This window comes from Penicillium atrosanguineum (assembly GCF_028827265.1).
Source record: "Penicillium atrosanguineum strain IBT 20685 chromosome Unknown utg000002l_segment0_segment0, whole genome shotgun sequence".
Classification (NCBI taxonomy): Eukaryota; Fungi; Ascomycota; class Eurotiomycetes; order Eurotiales; family Aspergillaceae; genus Penicillium; species Penicillium atrosanguineum.
Window position 1 is genome coordinate 2,714,807 of NW_026623134.1, and position 19,499 is coordinate 2,734,305.

Here is a 19,499-nt window from a genome sequence, read left to right on the forward strand (position 1 = left end):
AGTCTATACGAATCATGAACATGCCTATTCTGATAGTCCTTCCTAGGATTTCCCTGCACGGTAGAAATTCGAATGGTCCCTACACTTCTATTCCTACATCTTGGAGGCCGCAAATAGTTTTAAATAAAATAAAATTGACTGAACTTTGACTGTATACGTATACTTTACAATTTGATCCCAATTCCCCCACAACTACATGTTGAATCAAAAAGCCAAAACAAAAAAAAAAATCACAAATATCTGGCAATTTGAATCAACATTCCATCCCCAATTTAATTATCCAATAACATCCCATTACAGCGCCTGCACGGAAATCCTCCTAGGCGCACCACTACCAGTCAACAAACCAGCACCACTAGATTCCCGCAAGTGGTTGTGATGCATCTGGCCTTGCTCATCCGGATCGTTAACATCAATACTGAAGCGACGAGGCTTAGACCAGACGCCGAAGTTCTCTCCGCCGTGGGCATCGCCCACACCTTCGATCTGCTCGGATTGCAGACCGAACCGGTCTGTCACTTGGGCGACTAGATCGGCATGAGACGATGAGCGGGTACTCTTCTCTGAGCCGAGGCGAGATTGCGCACGACGGAGTAGTTCCATGTGTTGGGAGACTACGTCCGAGGCGCCGGGGTGACTCTTGGCTTCAGAGTCGCCGAGTAAGTCGTAAAGCACACCTTCGTGCAGCGTTGCAGCAGACTTGTGATCTCCCGAGGCTGTGAAGAGACCAGATAGAAGCTTCGTCATCTCCAGTGTAACGTTGTCACAGCTACCCCATACCTGGCGCAGATTGTAGCAGATATCGCGACACAGTTGGATAGCCGAGTCGACGGAGCCGCGGCAGAAGCGCGTCTCGACGAGTCTGCGGCCAATCCAAACAACCACGTCTGGAGTCCAGGTGCGCTGGACAATGCGGGAAGTCCAGAGCTGGGTCAGGATTGCTTCAAGGTCGTCGAACATCTCACATTCGCCGAGTAGGGTGATGATGTCGTTAAGCTCGGGGAATGGGAGGTCCATGATCTCAATTCCTAGGGACTTGGACGAGGCCATGAGTTCCTGGAGCAGCAGCTTAGATTTGACGGACATCTCGTTGAAGAGTTTCTCATTGTGGCATTTCGTGGCTTGGTGGCCGCTCAGGTACAGGCATAGCTTGGTGGCTGTGATGATACTGTCGTAGCTGTTCAGGCCGTCTGTCAGGTGCAGGAATGAGTGCAAGACACCGGTGACGTCGCTTGCGTCTTGGAAGCGCTGGTCATTGCATAGATCGCGGACTAGGCTGGTGGTGGTCTTGAGGATGTTCAAGTTATAGTTCTTGTTGTGTATCTCGCGGAGGCAGATACCGTAGAATTGCATCACGATGTCACGGTCTGCAATATTGGTAGCAGAGAGAGTAGCGCAGAAGTATTCGTACAGCCTGTCGCGGGTATCCTTCGCGGCACGAACGCGATTCTGATCGATCTGCAGACGGGCAAGACGATCTCCCGAGATCAGTGTCGGGATGAAATCGTGGCCTGAAAGGTTCCTCGTGAAGGTCTTCTGGATTTGCATCTCGCGGTACATCTCGGTGATGATTTGTTCGGAGGTACCACGGCGGCCGAACACTTCCTCGAAGGAGGCTACGAAGACGGCGTCGCGGCGATCTCCCAATGCCATTGCAGAAGTATCGGATCCTGAGAGCACGCGATGGCGGAGCTCATCGAGAACGCTGTTGCCGCCTTCGATGAAGCCGCACTCAAGATAGATGGAGGCTATCTTGCGGGCCCAGTCACTCATCATACTGGGATCGCCACCAGCGTGGAGGACATCTGTGACGTATGTGTGAAGAAGGGCATTGCCTTGCTGGACAGAGGAAGGTGTGCCCTGTCTAGAATGGGCCAAAGCGAGCTCTCGAAGCCAGGACAAGGTAGTGGTAGAGAAATGTCCCTGGGTCTTCTTCGCCAATTGGTACTCTTCGGTGTACAGCGAGCGAGCCTCGTTAGTCGAGTCACGCCTGCGGACAAAGAGCTGGGCCAGCTTGTGCTTGAGCGTAATGGGTAATGGCTGCGACATCTGCTCCAGAGGCAAGGACGATTCGGATGTCGGCACCCAGTCCGCAGTCTGAAGAGGCTGCTTATAGAGCGCGATAGCCTGGTCGGTATACGACTCGTTGGTCTCGCACAACTCGGCGTAGAGTAGAAGTGCACTAAGTGTCTTCTGATCCCCGGGTCCGTACACATTGCGGCACGTAGTCACGTAGTCAGACGCAACCTTGTATCTCTCAGAGAACTCCGTTGTCCTTGTTCGGGAAGTTAGAATAGTCATGTAGCCAATATAGGTCTTCTCCAGGAGACGTTCGACTTCCATCTCATCATAGGTAGAAGTGTTGTCTTGAACCACCAGCGTCGGCCAGAGGTGCCGGTAGACCTCCAGAGCAGAATCCCACTTCAGTTCCTTCTCATAAAGACCGATGAGAGCAAGTGCAGCTTCGATTCCGTCCGGAGAAATGGTGGTTTCACCGCAAGTGCTCTTGTAGATGCGTTGGTACGAATTCTTTGCCTCGGTGTTCATCTCCAGACGGTCTGCCAGGGCAGCTTCCAAGTACAGATTATCAATAGTGTGCTTGTGAGTCTCGCCAAGTCGAGTTGCCAAGAAGTTGCTGACAGTATGGAGCAAAGTAAGAGCTTTGGTGAACTGGAACGTGGTTTCGTAGAATTCAACCACGGCCTTCGCAACAGCCAGGACAGAAGGCACGGGCACTTTATCAGATGAGACGAGAGAAGCGAAAGCATTCTCATAGACGACATTAGCCATATCCAGATGCAGTCTGCGGAAGTGGCAGTAAGCTAAGACCAATGCCAGGTCGGCAATTGGGGGTGCCAATTCAGTGCTGAACTGCTTGTGGGATCCGGCTTTCTCAACATTAGGCCACACATGCTGCAAAACGGCCTTGGAGCATTCACCGCCCTCTTGCCAGTCACCTTCTCGTACATAGATACTGGCAAGATTGTGGCACAGAATCAATGTGGACACAGTGAGGTTCTTGGGAGATGAGGCGATGGAATCCAAAAGCTCAACCATCAGCTTGCGGTCTCTGACGGACAAGCCAGAGGATCGATGCATGGATACTGTTGCAGCCATGCCTTCAGCAAGGGAAAGAGCCAGAATCGAAGCATCTTGGGTGTATTCCTGGCCGGTCTCCTTGTAGTAGCGCCACATGAGGACGGCCAAGGCACGATCCATGCTATACATGTGCATTTCTTGTGTCTCAACACGGAGAAGCTGCACACGCTGCATCATCTCCTCAGAATGAATACCAGTGGTCTCTAGATCTGCAACAAGCTCGCGGATGATCATTTCAGCTGAATCGTTGCGGTTCTGTCGGCGGAGGAACTGGTAGTATACTAGTGCGACATTGGCCTTCTTGTCCATCATATCAACCGAGTCGATGTCGCGAGAGTTGAGACCAGCCCATAAAGAGGACAGGATTGCTTGGGCTTGGGCCGTCTCACCCTCCTGCTCGTACATCTGAGCCATGTACAGGGTGTACTTGATGCGACGCTCGTCGTCAACTTCCATGGTGCGAAGCATGTTATCATATTTGGTTCTCGCAATGTCCCGGCTCATCTCGTCACTGCCAGTTGTTGGGAACTGACTAGTCAAGAATTCCGCAGTCTCGTTCGATTGTCTCGAGTTGGTACCGTACTTCTGCATTACTTGCTGGTAGAATTGTTTCGAGATGAGGAGGGCAGATTCATTGTCCCCTCGAGTCTTGTACATGCCAACTACCATTCCGAGGTAATTCAGGCGCTGGTTGAACTCAACCCCAGTGATTTCAGAATCAGTCAAAATTAGGTACTTCATGATGTCCTCTTGTTGAGTAGTCATAGTGCCCCGTGCAGTGAAAGATTGGGTCATCATCTCAACACAATTCACAGTAATGCTGTCGGTTTGGCCCAAGAGCTCTTGACTAAGTCTCCATGCTTCGTAGCTGTGCTCGTCTGCATGGCTGGCATGGGCCAATTTGGAAACACGGGAACTGAAGAAGAGACTTTGGAGAAGAGCCAATGACTTCTCACCCAAAACCAAACGACGGATGTCCGCAGCCAGTCGGTAGAGTTCGACGACACTGGAGCGGGTGAACTGGGACTCTTTACAAGTCAACTCAAGACGAGTAAAGAGTACAGTTGGGGGAACCAGTTTTTTGAATCCGGTCGTGAACTGGAATTCACCATCATCGGTGACGAGAGGTGACGAGAGCAGATGTGACAGCCAGTATCGAGCAGTGTACTCAAGCATGACATATTTGTCAAAGAGATGGTTACGCTCCTCCATGCTCAGCTTATCCATGGAGATTTCAGCCTCTTCTTGCACACTCAGCTGAACCCAGGCAAGGCACCTAGTAAGAAGGTCGTAATGAGCTTCTCTCAAGTTGAGTGGAGATCTGGTGTTGGCAGATTTTGCCTGCTTGATGATATGGTCACGAATACATGTGTGGGCGAAAGATACCACGCCATCGCGGGTCATAACCAGGGGTTTCAAGGAACTAAACCACGGATCTTCACCTCGTGAGTAGCGTGACATGAAGCTAGGGCCCTGAGGGTCAACAGCTAGCAGCTGTTCGACCTCCTCGACCAATAATGGTCTCTCGGCAGCAGCAAGCCACGACATAATGTAACGTGTCTCATGTTGACTGAAGTCCATGTTCTTCATATGGAAGTCAAGCAAATCAGACATGGCTTCAGGCAGGCTCTGTACAGATGATATTGCCTGGCTCAAAGTCCTCTGCTGTTGGGCGTAGGCAACTGCCATCTCCGCCCAGCTGAAGGACCCCTGTGAGCGGTTGACAATGACAGACACGGCCGAATCCATTTGGTCGTCCATAGGGCCATCGAATTGCGAACCACACATCATCTTAGAAACATAAGCTTCCAGATCAGCTTGAGTCTGAGAAGTCTGCAACGTGAACTGTTCAATGTTCGTGGCACGCATCTTTGAGCCCAAAGGCCTGGTGAAGGCAATCATCTTTGAACCGGCATTCTGCTCGGAAAGAATCTCGGCAAATTTGGTGAGGCAGGAAATGGCGTCGGTATCGCCGGCCTTCATTTGATCCAAACCATCCACAATAAACATGTATTGAATGTCCGAGTTCAATCCCCTGCGGATACCTCTCCAAAGTGATCCTTCGACCTCAGCTTCGCCAGCACCATCAAGTGCGCTTTGAGCTGCCTTGGCCACTTCGACCAGAATAGCCTCTTGGGTACGCTGGTCGCTGACACAGTGATCCAGCATCTGGTGCATCATGCCCTTCAGGAAGCGAAGTGGCAGCGTCGCGACAGGAATATCGGCCCCTGATATATTTAGTTCCTCTTCTAGTTGTCTCGAATGTAATAAACTCACGGATTGTGTATGGAATCACATTCCAGTTGTCGTGCTCGCCTGATTCCTGAAGTCGCTCTACGGTCCACTGGGCCAGAGCACTCTTTCCAGAACCGGGGCCACCGGTCACCAGCATCACTGGGGATTTTCCAGTTGAGAAGTCATACAGGGTATTGTTGAACCATTCAAACGACCCTTCTGCAAGGGAGTGCGTACGGGATTCGAGAATGAACTGAAGAGGACGGTCTTGAACACCCAAAAACTGGCGAAGACTGCCCAGTTCGGGGGTCATGTAAATGGAGGAACTGTTCATCAAAAGCTTCGAAGTTGCAGCTTCGACAATGCTGTTCCAATGGGTCGAATAGCGCTTGGCATAGGTCAAAAATGCACAGTCAACATTGTGAGCAATGGTATGTTCAGACTCTTTGCTCTTCGCTCCTTCAACACAGCTTGCCGTGGTGCTGCAGACCATTTCGAGCAGGTCTGCATACACAGCTGAAGCCTCTGGCTGAAGCTCAGGGGACGACTTGTAAGCGCTCTCGTACTGGAGAAGCAAGTAAATGTGCACAGCGACGCGGCCGTATCTGCCGAAAACGCTTTCAAAAACATCCATGTTGTCAAGATCGGACTAAATTTCACATTAGCATCACCTTTAAAGTTTAATCGACGTTTTCTCTTACCTCCAAGAGAAGGATCTCAAATCCCCAAATGAGCTTGGCGGCGTCATCGGCTCCGGGTGCAAAGGCTCCAATCGACTGGCGCAGAGCATCAACTGCATACGCAAGTCGAGAGGCCCATCTGAGGCAGCAGTCAAGTCTGCTTCCATCGCGGGGCATCCAGCGGAGACGCTCGGCAGCGACTGCATCGAAGAACGTATCCACGTTTGGTCCTCTCTGACTGATCTCGGTCGCGGTGAGACCAAGCTGGGTCTTGCACTTCTGGGAGACAGCCTGAACCTTGTCCTGGAGAACCGTGGCCTTGTTTCCGCCACCACTCAAGTTCTGGACAACACGCTTGGGCTGTGCGCTGGTGGTAGTGGTGCTGCTGCTCATGCCGGTAGTAGCAGTGCTCGACTGGGTCTGACCATAGGAGCTCTGGCCCATGTTGCTTTGGGTCTGGCTATAGGAGCTCTGGTCCATATTGCTTTGGGTTTGGCTATAGGAGCTTTGGCCCATATTGCTTTGAGCCATGTCTCGACGAATACCGCCGCTCTCCATAGCTCCCCCAGATAGGGCTCCGCCACCAGCAGCACCCATGCCAAGACCACTGCTACTAGAGATGCCTTTGCTGGCTTGTCCAGCTGACGTGGTCCCCTGGTTAAGAGCTCCCTCGGATGTTTGAGACGTCTGTTGATCCATCTTATGCTTTCCAATATTACTCTTGGTCTTGCTGGGAGGATCATGAGAAATCATTCCCTTGCCCCCAGCGAGGCCCTTTTTAGCATCTTTGTTAGAAGCTCCAGAGCTGAAAATATCCTGGCTGATGTGGGATTGCTCGCCGAGCTCATGGTCAATTGTGTCGTCTGTCGCACTTTGGCCTCCAGCTTTCATTCCAGTGAAACCGCCGGTAGCGGCACCTCCAGCAACGGCACCTCCGGTAAGTCTCTTCTTGACGATATCACCAGTAGACATATCACTTCCATAATTTCCTTTGGTGGCGTTGCTTCGAGAAAGCCCTCCTCCACTGGAAGTAGCCCCAGAAATGTTGCTGTTAGTCCCCTGTCTTCCGTTCATGCCTCCCATGGTAGCATCATCGTAGGTAGACTTTGTATTTCTAGAGGCGGTATCTTTCGAAGCACTGTTTCCACCAAATGCTCCGCCGGTAACGTTGTCTCCGGTAACATTGGTTTTTGAAGCATCGGTGTAGGCATACTTGGTTCCAGGTGCGTCTCCTTTAGAGGCACTGCTTCCAGCAAGAGTTCCTCCAGCAGCAGCACTTCCGGCACCAGCGACACCCGTGCCCCAAGCCGTATCAGTAAATTCCGGCTTGCCTGCAGAGCTACTTGACTTGGGTGCTTCGCTTCCGGTATAGGCTCCCCCAGCGGCAGTTCCTCTGAGGGTGCTGTCTTTGGCAGCACTGCTTCCAGCCATGCTATTATCGAAACTATCTTTCATGTCTTTGCTTCCAGCAAGTTTTGCTGCTGATGTAGTCTCTCCGGTAGAATAGCTCTTGGCGTTTTGGCTTGCAGTGGTGTCTCCTTTCGGGCCGCCGCTTCCAACGAATGCTAAGTGATTACCAGTGCCCCTGGCTGCAGCATCTCCAGCTGCCGAACTGCTGCCAGCGAAGCCTTCTGACGAAGGGCCTCCAGTGGAATAATTGCTGCCGCCAGCTTGGCCGTAACCTTCTTTTCCGCTACCTCCTGCTCCGGAAAAGTCACCTCCGGTGGTGTTTTGCTGGTTCATCCGGCCGTGGGTGACCGGGCCTCTTCTGATATCATCGTTCGATTCATTCGGGTTGATGCTCGAATTACGGCCGAAGACGGTGTTGCCGACTTCCTCGGCGGGGTTTTGAGCGTTTTCTTTGGTCAGGCCGAGACCGCTCACAGCTCCAGCAGCGTCTCCCTGGCCCATGGCGTTCTTATTGTTTTCTCCTTTTTCCGCAATTCCCCTAATACCACTCATATCTCCTTGACCCTTCATCTCTTCTCCCTTGTCGAGAACCTGCTTGCTGGTGTTGCTTTCATTGGCAGTCTCCTTGGTAGCATTGTCTGTTGTCGCGGTTTGGCCGATGCCACTACCGGCTGTAGTCGTTTTGCTAGTGCTAGTCTCTTTACTCGAGCTCTCTTTCGAGCTTCTGCTCAGGGACATCCTCTTGCTAAGCTGCTTCGCAACCTTAGATCCGATGCTCTGGTACTTCTCCGAATCCATCTCCTGGCCGGTTTGTTGGGCGGACATGGTGATGTATAGAGGGATTGGGTATCGTGGTGAATTGTGAATTGAATAGGTATTGGTCGTGAAAGTCAAATTGAAATTATCGTACAGTCATTGAGTTCAGTTGTAATGGGTATAAGAGAGGAAGTTAGAAATGGACAGATTTCGCGACAATTAATACCAGAATCGTCCCTGTTCAGATGGTTACATCATGGGTGTACTTAGAGCTACCGAGCTATCTTCTACAAAACTGCAAAATTCAGGACAAGTGCTGTTCGGAAATGAGCCGTGCACTGCATTCATGGGTCCAAGGACCGCAAGCGGGTCAAGAAGGCTATAGAAGCCTCGATTGTAGCAATACCAGCTCCTCAACTCGAGTCGATGATGCTGTATAGCATATGGCCAAGGGGCCTTGTGGGTCTCTTAAGGCAGGTGATCTATGTGCATAGACTCTGAAGCTTCGTCACTGTTTAGCATATTTCGTGTTATCTGAGAAGTTAAGTGATTAATTTGCTCGCGATTGTTTGATACCAGAAATAAATACACCAAGACAACGTTCTACCTAGCCTGAGCACTTCCCGCTTTCTATCACTTCAACAATTGTCAATTTTGAGCTCAAGATGTACCGATACCATCGCAAGATTAGCTGCGGAGGGCTAGTGCTCGTGTGGGGTAGTCGACAGATCAAATCTTGAAATAATGGACTCCCGCCGCACGATTGTGTGGGTTGTCCCACGTTATTCAGTTCAGTGACGTAAAGACTTTCATCGTCGCAAGACTATCCATCTGTCAAGTCAGAGAAGAGAAAGAATCCAGTTGATTGACTGGCCATATATGTTCTTAGTCATCCGAGGCGCTCATCCCCGACAACCTTAATTGCACGCCGCGATCCATGGGTCTCATCGCGGTGAGGTCATTTACTCGCTATTCTATGTCAGTTCCGGGGCTCCCGCCGGCTCATGAGATCATTCTCTTTGTCTGCAATCAGCGGACCGCTCTTCGCATGGCGAGGGCATCCCTTGTAAATGGACCCCCTCACTGATTATGTCATGACATTGCCGAGCAAACTCTCCAAATCAACTTCGGAAGATTCCACTAGTGGACTAGTTTGGCAAGTGGCTTCATTTATGTCGGTACTATCGGACTCAATGGGATTTACTCTGATTCCAAGGTTGATTGGACCGATTATTGACTTTTATTTTCTTTAAAGCAGGAACCTCGGCCTTTTCATTTGTGTGCTCTGAAGGACATGAATCATGCAACAAAATTATATATATCCAATTTTGGTAACCGAACCCTCCAAAGAAGAGACGTTCAAATGTTTAATCATTGTTAATTTTCAGAACATCCTTCTAAATGTCTAGTCTGGAAATCGCCTGACGAATAGTCGCGCCAGTAAAACCCTCAGATCAGGGAAGATTCAGACGATCCTCCTTATCTCAGGCTAAAGGATTCAATCCATAGCCAACAATAGCCTTGGAATATAGCAAGGACAGCTCTTCAGTATGTTCTCGCGTAGTATTCATGCTCACCTGGGTAAGCTTTCAGCCTGCGGCAACGTGGGATCCACGATGGCTTCAGGCCACCCAGAGCATTTAGTCCGCTTGGATAGGTACTTGATAGCGGCGCTTAGCCGTAGGCTAGAATTACCGAGTGGCTGTGGCAGGTATGAAATGTTTAAATTGTCTTCATGGAAGGGTATACATGCTGTGAATATTGAGGCCCACAGGGCTTATTACATCGTCTTGTGGAACAATCCCTGGGTCATGTTGAGTAGGACCCCGCGTTGCGGGAAGAAGCTCATGTTACTGCAATCACTCGAGCAGGACTCTCAGGGTTTGAAGTCCTCGGAACCCGTAACTCTGGAGTGCACATGTGCAGAAAGCCCGCGTATCCTACACAAGTTACGCCTACAGAGCAGTGCCGGAAACACCAGTCAGAGAGGGAACAAGTTCCAACTGACCAGTTTTCGTAGAGCCCAGCAACCGCAAGAGAAACGAAAAGAGATGGGCGACAAGAGTCCATTCCTGGCTTGGAAATGCAATGCATGGAATAGCCTATGTAAAGAGGCGAAAACGACCACCCTGAGCACAGCCTGCGCATGCAGCTGGCCCCCAGCCATGGCTTTCCATCTCAAAGCTACCAGTATCCATTTCCTCATATTTTCCACCCCTCAAAAACCGATCCGTTGCCGAAAATTCAAATGAAAACGAAGCATGATATCATCCGTACAAGTAGCCGGCCGCGGCCGGTAAGTCTTCGTTCGATGGGGCCATGGCGGGGTCGTGCTTTGCGATCATGTCTTTCAAGAGCGTAAAACCTCGACGTTCCTCCACGACTCGGGGGTTTTCTTTAGCGACGTTGGGCAATTTACGTGCCGGGGTTGGGGTTCATCTGTTTTCCATTGTCAGCCTTCCTGTTCTCGTCTCCTTGCTGTTCTGGTCTCCTTGATTGTGCGTGATAGATTTGATGGATGTGATGGGGTTGGTGATATTTTCGAGTGGGTTGTGTGTGATGGTGGCTGGAAGGGGTCTCAATCGGTATGTACCTTGCGCTTGCCACCGGTCATGGTGACGTTCACGAAGCGGCGGGTGTAAAGGATACGCTTGTAGGCGCGGCCCTTGGGCTGCTTCTTCTTCTCCTGGGGCTCGACCTGTATGCGGATGTCTGTTAGGATGCTGGCGCTTGATGGATCCGCGGCGGACACGGTGGCGATGGTTTCACGGGGGTACTTGCCTTGGGAGTGGCAGCCTTGACCTTACCGGCACGGGCGAGAGAGCCGTGAACCTTACCCATGTTGGATGTTGATGGGGATGGACGAAAGAGGTGTGCGTTGTTGAAGGGTGATGAAGCGAGGCGATCGAGGCACGATAGGGATTCAAAATTGGCAGTGCGACTGTGGGGCGGCTTAGCGAGCGTCGTCGGTGCGGATCAATTTATGTGCGGGCGTGTGGGAGCACTCGGATGAGTCATCTGATGAGTCATTGGGCTGCTTATATCACGTGCAAAGTGGGACGGAGTTAAGCACTGGTTTCTCCGAAGTACATTAGGGTCTTGATCTCTTTCACCAGTGATTCATGTGGATTCTGATCTTAACGTATCACTTTTGATTTATTCTGTTGGCGGTTGCGTATTTTTAGTATGCTTAAAGTGGCAAAGGCAACAATACCATGTAGTTCTTTGGTTGTAGCTGCTCTAGGCTCGAATACCACTAATGTACTAATCATACAAGTCCAAACACCGTCAATTATACAACCATAAACTCCCTTGTGAGCACCGTAGATGCAAATGTACAAATTCCCAGGATCTCCCTCACTTGGCGTTGGCCTTTTGCTTCGCAGCAGCCTCTTCCCGCTCCCGCTTTCTTGCCAAATATCGCTCCTTCGCGCTCGAGACATCGCTGACGGTCTTCTGGCTGCGAGCCTTCTCTGCGATCTCTTTTTGTCGTGCAGCCTCTGCTTCCTCCTCTTGACGGGCCTGCTGCTCGAGCTGTCGGGTGATCATTTCGGTCTGGCGAGAACGTTGGCCAGCACGGCCAGATTGGTAGTTGGAGTTAGGACCAGGTCGTCCTGCGGGTCGGGCGGTTGCTGTAGAAGCAGCCGATGGAGCAGTCTTGGGTTTGGGTGCTACGTTCAATCCTGCGGACAGCAGTTGCCGCTTGTCGACCACCTGGCCTTCGTCGTTGACTGCAACACGAGCACCACGAGCGTTGAGGTCATCGGCCTTCTGAGCCTCGCTCTTCTCTTCCGACGCCGCAATGTCCTCTGTGGCTTCGCCTGCCTTGAGGCGGCGGGCGGCTTCCTCGGCAGCTTTGACGGCTTCTTCGTGTTTTGCCTCGCCTCGCGAAAGCACGTCCCGGTAGAATCCGACCATGCCAGCGCCGCCATTCTGTTTCTTCCGTTCTTCCTCCTCCTTTTCGCGACGTGCCTCCTCTTCTTCCACCTTCCGCATCTCTGCTTGTTGGGCTTTGTAGGCACTCGTGACAAAGGCATCTTTATCCGCAAACTCATCGCCCTCAGCCTCTCTCTCCTTGGCCAGCTGACGATCTCGCGCTCTCAACTGGTCTCGTTTCCGGATTTCGGCACTGCGAAGCAGGTTTTCCATATACTTGGGTGTTTCACTCTTGTCGGCGGTCGCAGACTTCTCTGTCTTGGCGTGTAGACTGTCGTATACAGCATCGTAGGAGTAGATTGACGGGTTCAGCTCCTCTGCCTCTTTTGCATGTTTTTTGCTGCTATGCATTGCAGAAAGGTTGGTGAAGTCCTTGCCTGGGACCGTCTTCTGCTTCGACTGCGCCTGGTTTAGTCCGAAGCGCACCTCTCCTTGTTGATCTTTATCTTTCTGCTCATCCTCGTCCTCATCATCCGCAAATATCGAACTCTTATTCAATGGTTTGACACTAGGCTTGCCACTTCCCAATTGCATCTTTCGTTTAGGTGGGGGCCCTGTCGTGGACGGTTTCGAGGGTTTGGGAGCCGGCGCATCGAAACCACCGAGTGTCGACACTTCAACTGCTCCCTCTCCATTTTGATTTTCATCTTCCGAGTCGTCATCGAAAATGTTCTTCTTGCGCTTTTGTCCGAGAGGGTTGCTCGGTTTCGGCCCCGAAGGCTTCTTATTAGTTAGACTCAAGCCGAATTGCGGCGCCATTTTGTAGTCTTATCTGGCTGGTCTGTTGCCGCAAGTATGCTATACACAAGCTTGCAGGGGTGGCGGAGCAAATGAAGTGGGCGCAACCTGAGGAGCGTGACGTCGAGATCAAAAAGTCGCGATAGCGATAAAGCAGGGGCTGGCTATCAGTCATGTGACCTTCCTTTGCGGGGGAAGTAGAGTCAAGCCTCGTGGAAGTAGCACTTTAAGCTCTGTCTTTTTGGTTGATCCTTTTATGATGATGTACCTCTAGGTTTTTGAGATAGTTGAGAAGAGAGATAGATAGATATATGTGATTGGTTTCTATTTGAAATATTCTGATTTGCTTGCTTCAATTGGAGAAATATATCATGGCTGAGACTGAGCATCCGGATCACTTTCAAACGATCTTTGTTATACATGAAAGAACAGCTGCTAAAGAGGTAATCTACAGAAAAATTGCACCAAACAGAAGGTATCGACCCAAGATACTCTAGGTTATACGTCTAGATCTGAAGTTCTCGCTCCCAAGGTCATACTTAGATGTAAGCTGGTCCCTTATCAATCACGTGTCCGACACTAAACATCGGCCGCAGCAGTTCGTCTCCCCTCGACACCCCCGACTCCGATCTCCGCCCTCGCTGTCCTGTCAAAATGTCATACTACTTCACCATCCTCTCACCAACCGACACGCCAATTTTTAACATCGCATTTGGCACCTCGAAAGGCGGCGGCGATGGCATTGCCCGATTCCGATTCCCCGACACGGCGCAGTACATGAACCAATTCATCATCCACTCCAGTCTGGACATTGTCGAAGAAGCACAGTGGATCAATGGTGGAATGTGAGTTTCTCACCCTGCATGGGCTATTCATCAACCACTTTAGTACCGAACCCAGAGCTAATGCCCTGAAATAGGTACCTCAAGCACATTGACACCTATCCACCCGCCGCAGCCTACATCTCCGCCTTCCTCACACCCAGCGGCGCCCGCTTCCTCCTCCTGCACCAACCTCCCCAACTGCCCTCGGGTACGTCCAGCGGTCTTGGATCGTCCTCACTTCTCGGCTCATCCGCATCAACCACCCGTGCCTCGTCGAGCTCCGTCGCTGCGAACCCGACTTCCCCTCAAACCGAGGAAGCAGTACGCCAGTTCATGAACGAAGTGTACGAAAGCTATGTCAAGACAGCCATGAGCCCATTCTACAAACAGGGGATGGAAATTAAGAGCCCCGTGTTCCGGACAAAGGTCACAGGCGCGGGAAAGAAGTGGCTGTAAATGGAGTGAGCTTACTGATTCATGTTTTTTTTGACAGAGCGTGGCGTTTTGGGCTTGCATGAACCTTACCTTGAAGTCGTGTTGCTCTGCATGTGTCGTGTACTTGATATAATATCTACGAGAGCTATTACAGGTGGAACAGCGAACAGCGAACAGCGAAGATGTATGATACCCGGGAAAGAAAAGGGTCAGTTTGTTGGTAAATGCATACTATGATAATGTCCAGACTGTAGACCCTCCAACAAAAATTTTCAACCATGACTTTTCGACAAAAAAAAGAATATCCCATATCCCGCTAAATCCATAAAAAAAGAAACCTGAAACCTGAAACCTGAAAACCCGAAACCCAGGGTTGAAGGACGCTCTTGGATACTAGAATCACCCAAAAAAAGGGAGTCTTTATCCCGAAAAACGCCTATTTCCTCCCAATCCCAGCAATTATATCAAACCCGCTAGAAAAAAATTCGGGGATGTTTTATATGTGTTCAGCCCGTCATTTGAGGAGTCAGCTTCTTCATAGTGACGGACTTGAAGCTGTCAACGGCTTGAATTACGTCTTCAAGCTTGGCGACAGACCCAAAGATACCTCCCTCCATCTTGATAGACTCGACGGTACTCACGTGGAGAGATGGTTCGCTAGCTGCACTGGCGTCGTCCAGCAGGACACAGTCGAATCCGCGGTCGTTGGCCTCGCGCATGGTGCTTGAAACACAAACATCGGTAGTAACACCGGCGATGACAAGATTTTTGACACCTTTATTTCGCAGAATCAGTTCAAAATCCGTGTGTGCGAAGGCGCCACGGCCGGGCTTATCAATGATGGGTTCTCCCGGCAGAGGATATAACTCCTCTACTATGTCGTGACCCAGCTCGCCGCGTATAAGCAGGCGACCCATGGGGCCTTGAGAGCCAATCCCCAAGCCCATGGCGTTATTACGAGAACGGAATAACTCTCGGCTGCAAAGAGTGGACAAATCGGGACGGTGACCTAGAAGATGGGTTAGCGAGTCGAGCAAACAGTAGGGTAAAGTGTAACTCGAGTACGAACCTTCACGAGTGTGGTATACAGGGAAAGCGGCAGAGCGGAAAGAATGAAGAAGCCGCTGTAACTTGGGAATTAGTGCTTGTGCGGCAGATATGTCGTAACCCTGGTATTCGAGGTATCCACCAGGGGCGCAGACTAGCAAAGATGTTAGTATATTTCCCCAGATATGATGCGCATAACGTTCGAGGGAGCTTACAATCTTTCTGCATGTCAATGATAACAAGTGCAGTCGTGTACGGTGTAAAGGTCGCATCATGGGGCCAGTCGTAAGGTATTGCGGGCAGTTGACCCTTGCGCACCTTGTGGTGAGGTACTTGACGGGGCTTCTCGATGATGGGACCATGGTTGTGTGTTGGGTTAAGTACGGTCAAAGACCAGATACCGGGGGAACCAGCTGCGACAAGCATGAACGGGCAGTCCATTAAGCGTGATGTCCTTCTGCGTTTGCGCGTCTCCTCCGTCAGTCCATTGCGAGGTCTATAGTGTCCGCCGCGATCGCAGCGCAACCAAACTTTGGCAGTCCGACCTGGCTTCTTCTCGGTGGGCGTGCTAGATGATTTGACCACGACATTGTAGCCATGTGCTTTGCCATGTGCTTGAACGGCGGCGAGGAGCGTGTTCCTAATCAGGGGAGGTGCTGGTTAGAAGGGAAAGCTTTCGGATGCAAGGGGAAGTCGGCCACTCACTTGTCAGGGTACGTTCCTTCCGGCGGGGGAATCAATTGCATGGCAAGTTCAGGAATGTCCTGAAGGTCACTCGGCGCGTCCAGGTTCAGGTCGGTGGGGTCCGCCATGATGGGCGTGGTGGATGGGCCCAATCTCGCAAATAGCCTAGTAAGGTATGAGGTCAGCGCGCGCGTCACATCGTCATCTTAAAGCTGGAGAGCATGATATACAACGTGGAGCAGCAGGTGGGAACCGGAGGGGTGAGGGTAAACAAGTGCGTGGAAGCAGCGTTGACGATCAGCCTCCGATCCAAGGATGTCGTGCGTGGGCATAATCTAACGGATCGGTGGCAGGAAGAAGACGGGGAGAGGAGTAGAACAAACGAGATGTAAATAACCGAGATGAAACGCACCTTTTTTTCTTTCGCGGACGGTAAGATCTACCCCGGAGACCCAAGGAGACCCAAGGATACCCAAAGAGACCCTCGGATGAATCCAGATCGCTGATCAGAGTCACTTGCCCAAAGAGGGTTAGTCTTCTAGCCTCAGGCACCAAGTCTTAGCTCCCTATCGGGATTAGCGCCTTTTTTGGATCCCCTGACGACCGAAACGTGTGTTGACAACTGAACACCCGATCTAATTAACCCGAACCCGCCTTTCGCGACACCTGCCCGTCCACCGTGAGAGCGTTTATACCACCTGCAATAGAATAGGTAAGTCTATCGGTTCACAACTCCGATCGGTGCTTTTTTAAACCATACTTTCTTGCTCTCTCGGTGGAGGGTATTCATTGAACTCATCGACGACCCCGATCCCGCTGCGTCACCGCCTCGCCGAGGGGCTCTTATCAACATCCGTGCGTCGCTACCAACGCAGCCCTATGACTCTTTGAAAATACCCGTGCAGTCGTCGTGGTAATTGGCAGATTTATTATCTGGCTTCTTTGAAAAGAAAAAAAGAAGGTTGACGTTGGATTTGCGCACGTCTTTGCGGCCCGGGTGCCCAACACGGGACGATGCCGGCTGCCGATGATTCGCCTTCCGAGCGGAAGCACACCAGCAGCTCCTACAGAGATGAACTTGCGCATTACAAGGCCCAGTATGAGCAGCTCGAAACAGAACTGTCGGACTTCCAACTCTCCAGCCGGGAGCTGGAGGCTGAGCTGGAGAAGGACATTGAGGCCTCAGAGAAGCGGGAGCGCCAGCTGAAAGAGAAAGTTGATAATTTGCGATATGAGGTTGAGGAATGGAAGGTATGATCAAACTACATCTTGATGGCCGGTACATAGGAAACTTATACACCGGCAGACCAAATACAAGCAGTCCAAGGCCGAAGCCAACTCGGCGCAAAATACCTTGCAAAAGGAAATCACTTCCCTACGCGACACGAGCCGCACTCTGCAGCTGAAGTTGCGCGACATCGAAGTCGCCAACGATGACTATGAGCGACAAGCCCGGAACACTTCCTCGTCCCTGGAGGACATGGAATCCAAATTCAACATGGCCATCGAGCGCGGAGTGCTTTTGGAGGAGGAAATGCGCAGTGGTGAACAGGAGCGTGAGGATCTGCGGATCGAAAACCAGCGCCTGCGTGATGAACTCTCCGATCTCAAGGTCGAAGCTGAGATCGTTCAGGAGAAGCTGCGGCACACCGAGGGGCACGGATTCCGTCGTCGCAAGCCGACCCCTTTGTACCGCAGCCCATCCACCCCTCAGCACCTGGAGATCTTTGATCGTTCGCCAGGGACCGCGACATCCTCTCCTGTATTTGCGACACCGCCAGCCAAGTCATCACTGGCAATGTCTGCTGAAACTCCACCTTCACCTCCCATCTCCGAGTCCTCCGCCAGTCTGCGCAGGTCGATTAATGCAACCCCCACCTTTCCTCGAAGCAGGGCAGCGGGCGCCGACCAGATCAATTCGCGCACCCTGATAAATGCCCGTACTGCGCCCCGTCCCACTCACTCTCGAACCTCTTCCCTCGCCTACAGCAACAATGGCGGCGGACGGTCCACTCCTTCCATGTCGATTTCCTCCCGCGCTAGCCTATCGAGATCGACTACACAGCGCCCTCCTGGGATTCCTAAATCCGGGTCATTGTATCAGATTCGTGGCTTGATTGGCAAGATGCAGACGCTGGAGGAGCGAATCCAGTCTGCCAAGTCGCGACTTCCAGCGCCGTCCGAGACGTCTTCACGGCATGGATCCCCTCGCTCGGGGTCTATTACCGGAGATAGCCCGGTCCCGTCCAGCGTGACCGTCCGAAGAAGCTCCCGCAAGCGGATGAGTGGCAGCAGTTTCGGTTCATCCGTACGAGACAGCGAGGGCACTCCGTCCTACCTCCCGCAGAGCCGCCAGTCGTTTGGAGCTCAAACTCAGGGCGACAGCCGCCCGAGTAGTCGAACCAGCTTCTCCAGTCGCAGCTCCTTCAGCCAGAGCGTTCACTCGGGCGTGCCAATCAATGCGCGACCCGAAAGTCGGCAGAGCCGCCCTGGGGCTAAAACACCCCTTGGACATTATTCTACCAACCCGATGACAGAGAGCCGCCGACCGCGGTCTTCTCTGAGCAACAACGCGGGCCAGACCTCATCTGTCGGCAGCATGTCTGGCATTGATGAAGATCGGGATATTTCTACTACACCCACCACTACTCGGATTCCCCATGACTTCCGACGGCCATCCTTCTCAGCCACCCCAACCCTGAAGAAACGCACGACCAGTGGCGTCTCCGCTATCCCCACACCCCGGAGTTTCAAGACCAGCGTCGGCCCGGGGGGCATGCCACCATCCGAGCGAAAGACACGGGTAGATGACCTGGGTGAGACTTATTAGAAAATCCTCCCGGGCAGTTACTTGGGACATGCGATATTTTCATTAGATTTCGCTTCTCGCGAGTGCCATATTCTCTGACACCAATTTGGGAAACATGGCGTCGCATTTTGTGCATAGGGGCCACCTGGTTCGTGGCCACGGAGACTCCGCACCGGCGCCATCCTGTACAGTTCTACTCGGCGCTGATGTGGAGCACTCCCTTCCCTTGACCTTGACCTTGATTTGATGCAGCCTCTGGTGGATTCCGAGGCGTCCTAAGCTGTGTCTCAGCGTTTCTTGTTTTCTACGTCGCGAGGCGTTTGATAATACCCACGATTTTACGTCCTTGAATGGTTCTTCTGTAGTGAAATGTGAATGGTGAAATTATCCTCAGCCCAGCTAGCCACTAAACCATGGCGGGATCTAGAGCCCAAGGTCCGTTGGGTAGTATAGACCATTTGTACATCCGCGTCATTGCCGGTAGGGCGTCCCGTATCGCCGATCTCTCGTTGGGAGCTAGCGGCACGTCACCTAACCTAGGAAGGGTCCCCACCGGATTATGTCGAGGCCGGAAAGCGACGACTAGTTCATGCATAGACCCGGATAATTTACGTAGGTACTTTACTCCGTCGGCCTAGTCTCGTAGTCCGAGGAGTTTCAAGCCGCCGACTCGGTGTCCGACCCCGGGGTAATCTATGGAGCGGGCTCCAGGGGAAAACACCGTAAGTCACCTAATTCGTTAAGGACCCAGGAAATAAGCGGAATGGAAAAGATCGATATAATGAGGAGAACGATGAAAGTCATTAGAGTAATAATTAGAGTAATTAGGGAAATGAGAGGAACGAC

The 19,499-nt window shown here is 51.7% G+C and overlaps 6 protein-coding genes across 6 annotated transcripts; 2 read left to right on the forward strand and 4 right to left on the reverse strand.

Moving 5' to 3' along the window:
• Nucleotides 1-294: 294 nt before the first annotated feature.
• Nucleotides 295-8,249, reverse strand: N7443_002813 (uncharacterized protein; the record flags this gene model as incomplete). The annotated part of the gene is made up of 3 exons (XM_056882869.1): nucleotides 295-5,327; nucleotides 5,377-5,983; nucleotides 6,036-8,249. The coding sequence occupies 3 exons, from the start codon at nucleotides 8,247-8,249 to the stop codon at nucleotides 295-297; spliced, it is 7,854 nt and encodes a 2,617-aa protein (XP_056744710.1).
• Nucleotides 8,250-10,370: 2,121 nt separating this feature from the next.
• Nucleotides 10,371-11,120, reverse strand: N7443_002814 (40S ribosomal eS30 domain-containing protein; the record flags this gene model as incomplete). The annotated part of the gene is made up of 3 exons (XM_056882870.1): nucleotides 10,371-10,619; nucleotides 10,774-10,878; nucleotides 10,950-11,120. Coding segments are annotated over 3 exons (300 nt in total), but the record flags the coding sequence as incomplete, so codon positions are not given.
• Nucleotides 11,121-11,537: 417 nt separating this feature from the next.
• N7443_002815 (splicing regulator NSRP1-like domain-containing protein) lies at nucleotides 11,538-12,875 on the reverse strand (the record flags this gene model as incomplete). The annotated part of the gene is made up of 1 exon (XM_056882871.1): nucleotides 11,538-12,875. One exon carries the CDS (start codon nucleotides 12,873-12,875, stop codon nucleotides 11,538-11,540), a length of 1,338 nt encoding a protein of 445 aa, XP_056744712.1.
• Nucleotides 12,876-13,508: 633 nt separating this feature from the next.
• N7443_002816 (TRAPP subunit TRS20) lies at nucleotides 13,509-14,134 on the forward strand (the record flags this gene model as incomplete). The annotated part of the gene is made up of 2 exons (XM_056882872.1): nucleotides 13,509-13,699; nucleotides 13,774-14,134. 2 exons carry the CDS (start codon nucleotides 13,509-13,511, stop codon nucleotides 14,132-14,134), a joined length of 552 nt encoding a protein of 183 aa, XP_056744713.1.
• Nucleotides 14,135-14,619: 485 nt separating this feature from the next.
• N7443_002817 (cysteine hydrolase family protein) lies at nucleotides 14,620-15,972 on the reverse strand (the record flags this gene model as incomplete). The annotated part of the gene is made up of 4 exons (XM_056882873.1): nucleotides 14,620-15,122; nucleotides 15,183-15,314; nucleotides 15,376-15,800; nucleotides 15,866-15,972. 4 exons carry the CDS (start codon nucleotides 15,970-15,972, stop codon nucleotides 14,620-14,622), a joined length of 1,167 nt encoding a protein of 388 aa, XP_056744714.1.
• Nucleotides 15,973-16,858: 886 nt separating this feature from the next.
• On the forward strand, nucleotides 16,859-18,674 carry nde1 (nuclear distribution protein NudE; the record flags this gene model as incomplete). The annotated part of the gene is made up of 2 exons (XM_056882874.1): nucleotides 16,859-17,095; nucleotides 17,151-18,674. 2 exons carry the CDS (start codon nucleotides 16,859-16,861, stop codon nucleotides 18,672-18,674), a joined length of 1,761 nt encoding a protein of 586 aa, XP_056744715.1.
• Between the last annotated feature and the right edge of the window lie 825 nt (nucleotides 18,675-19,499).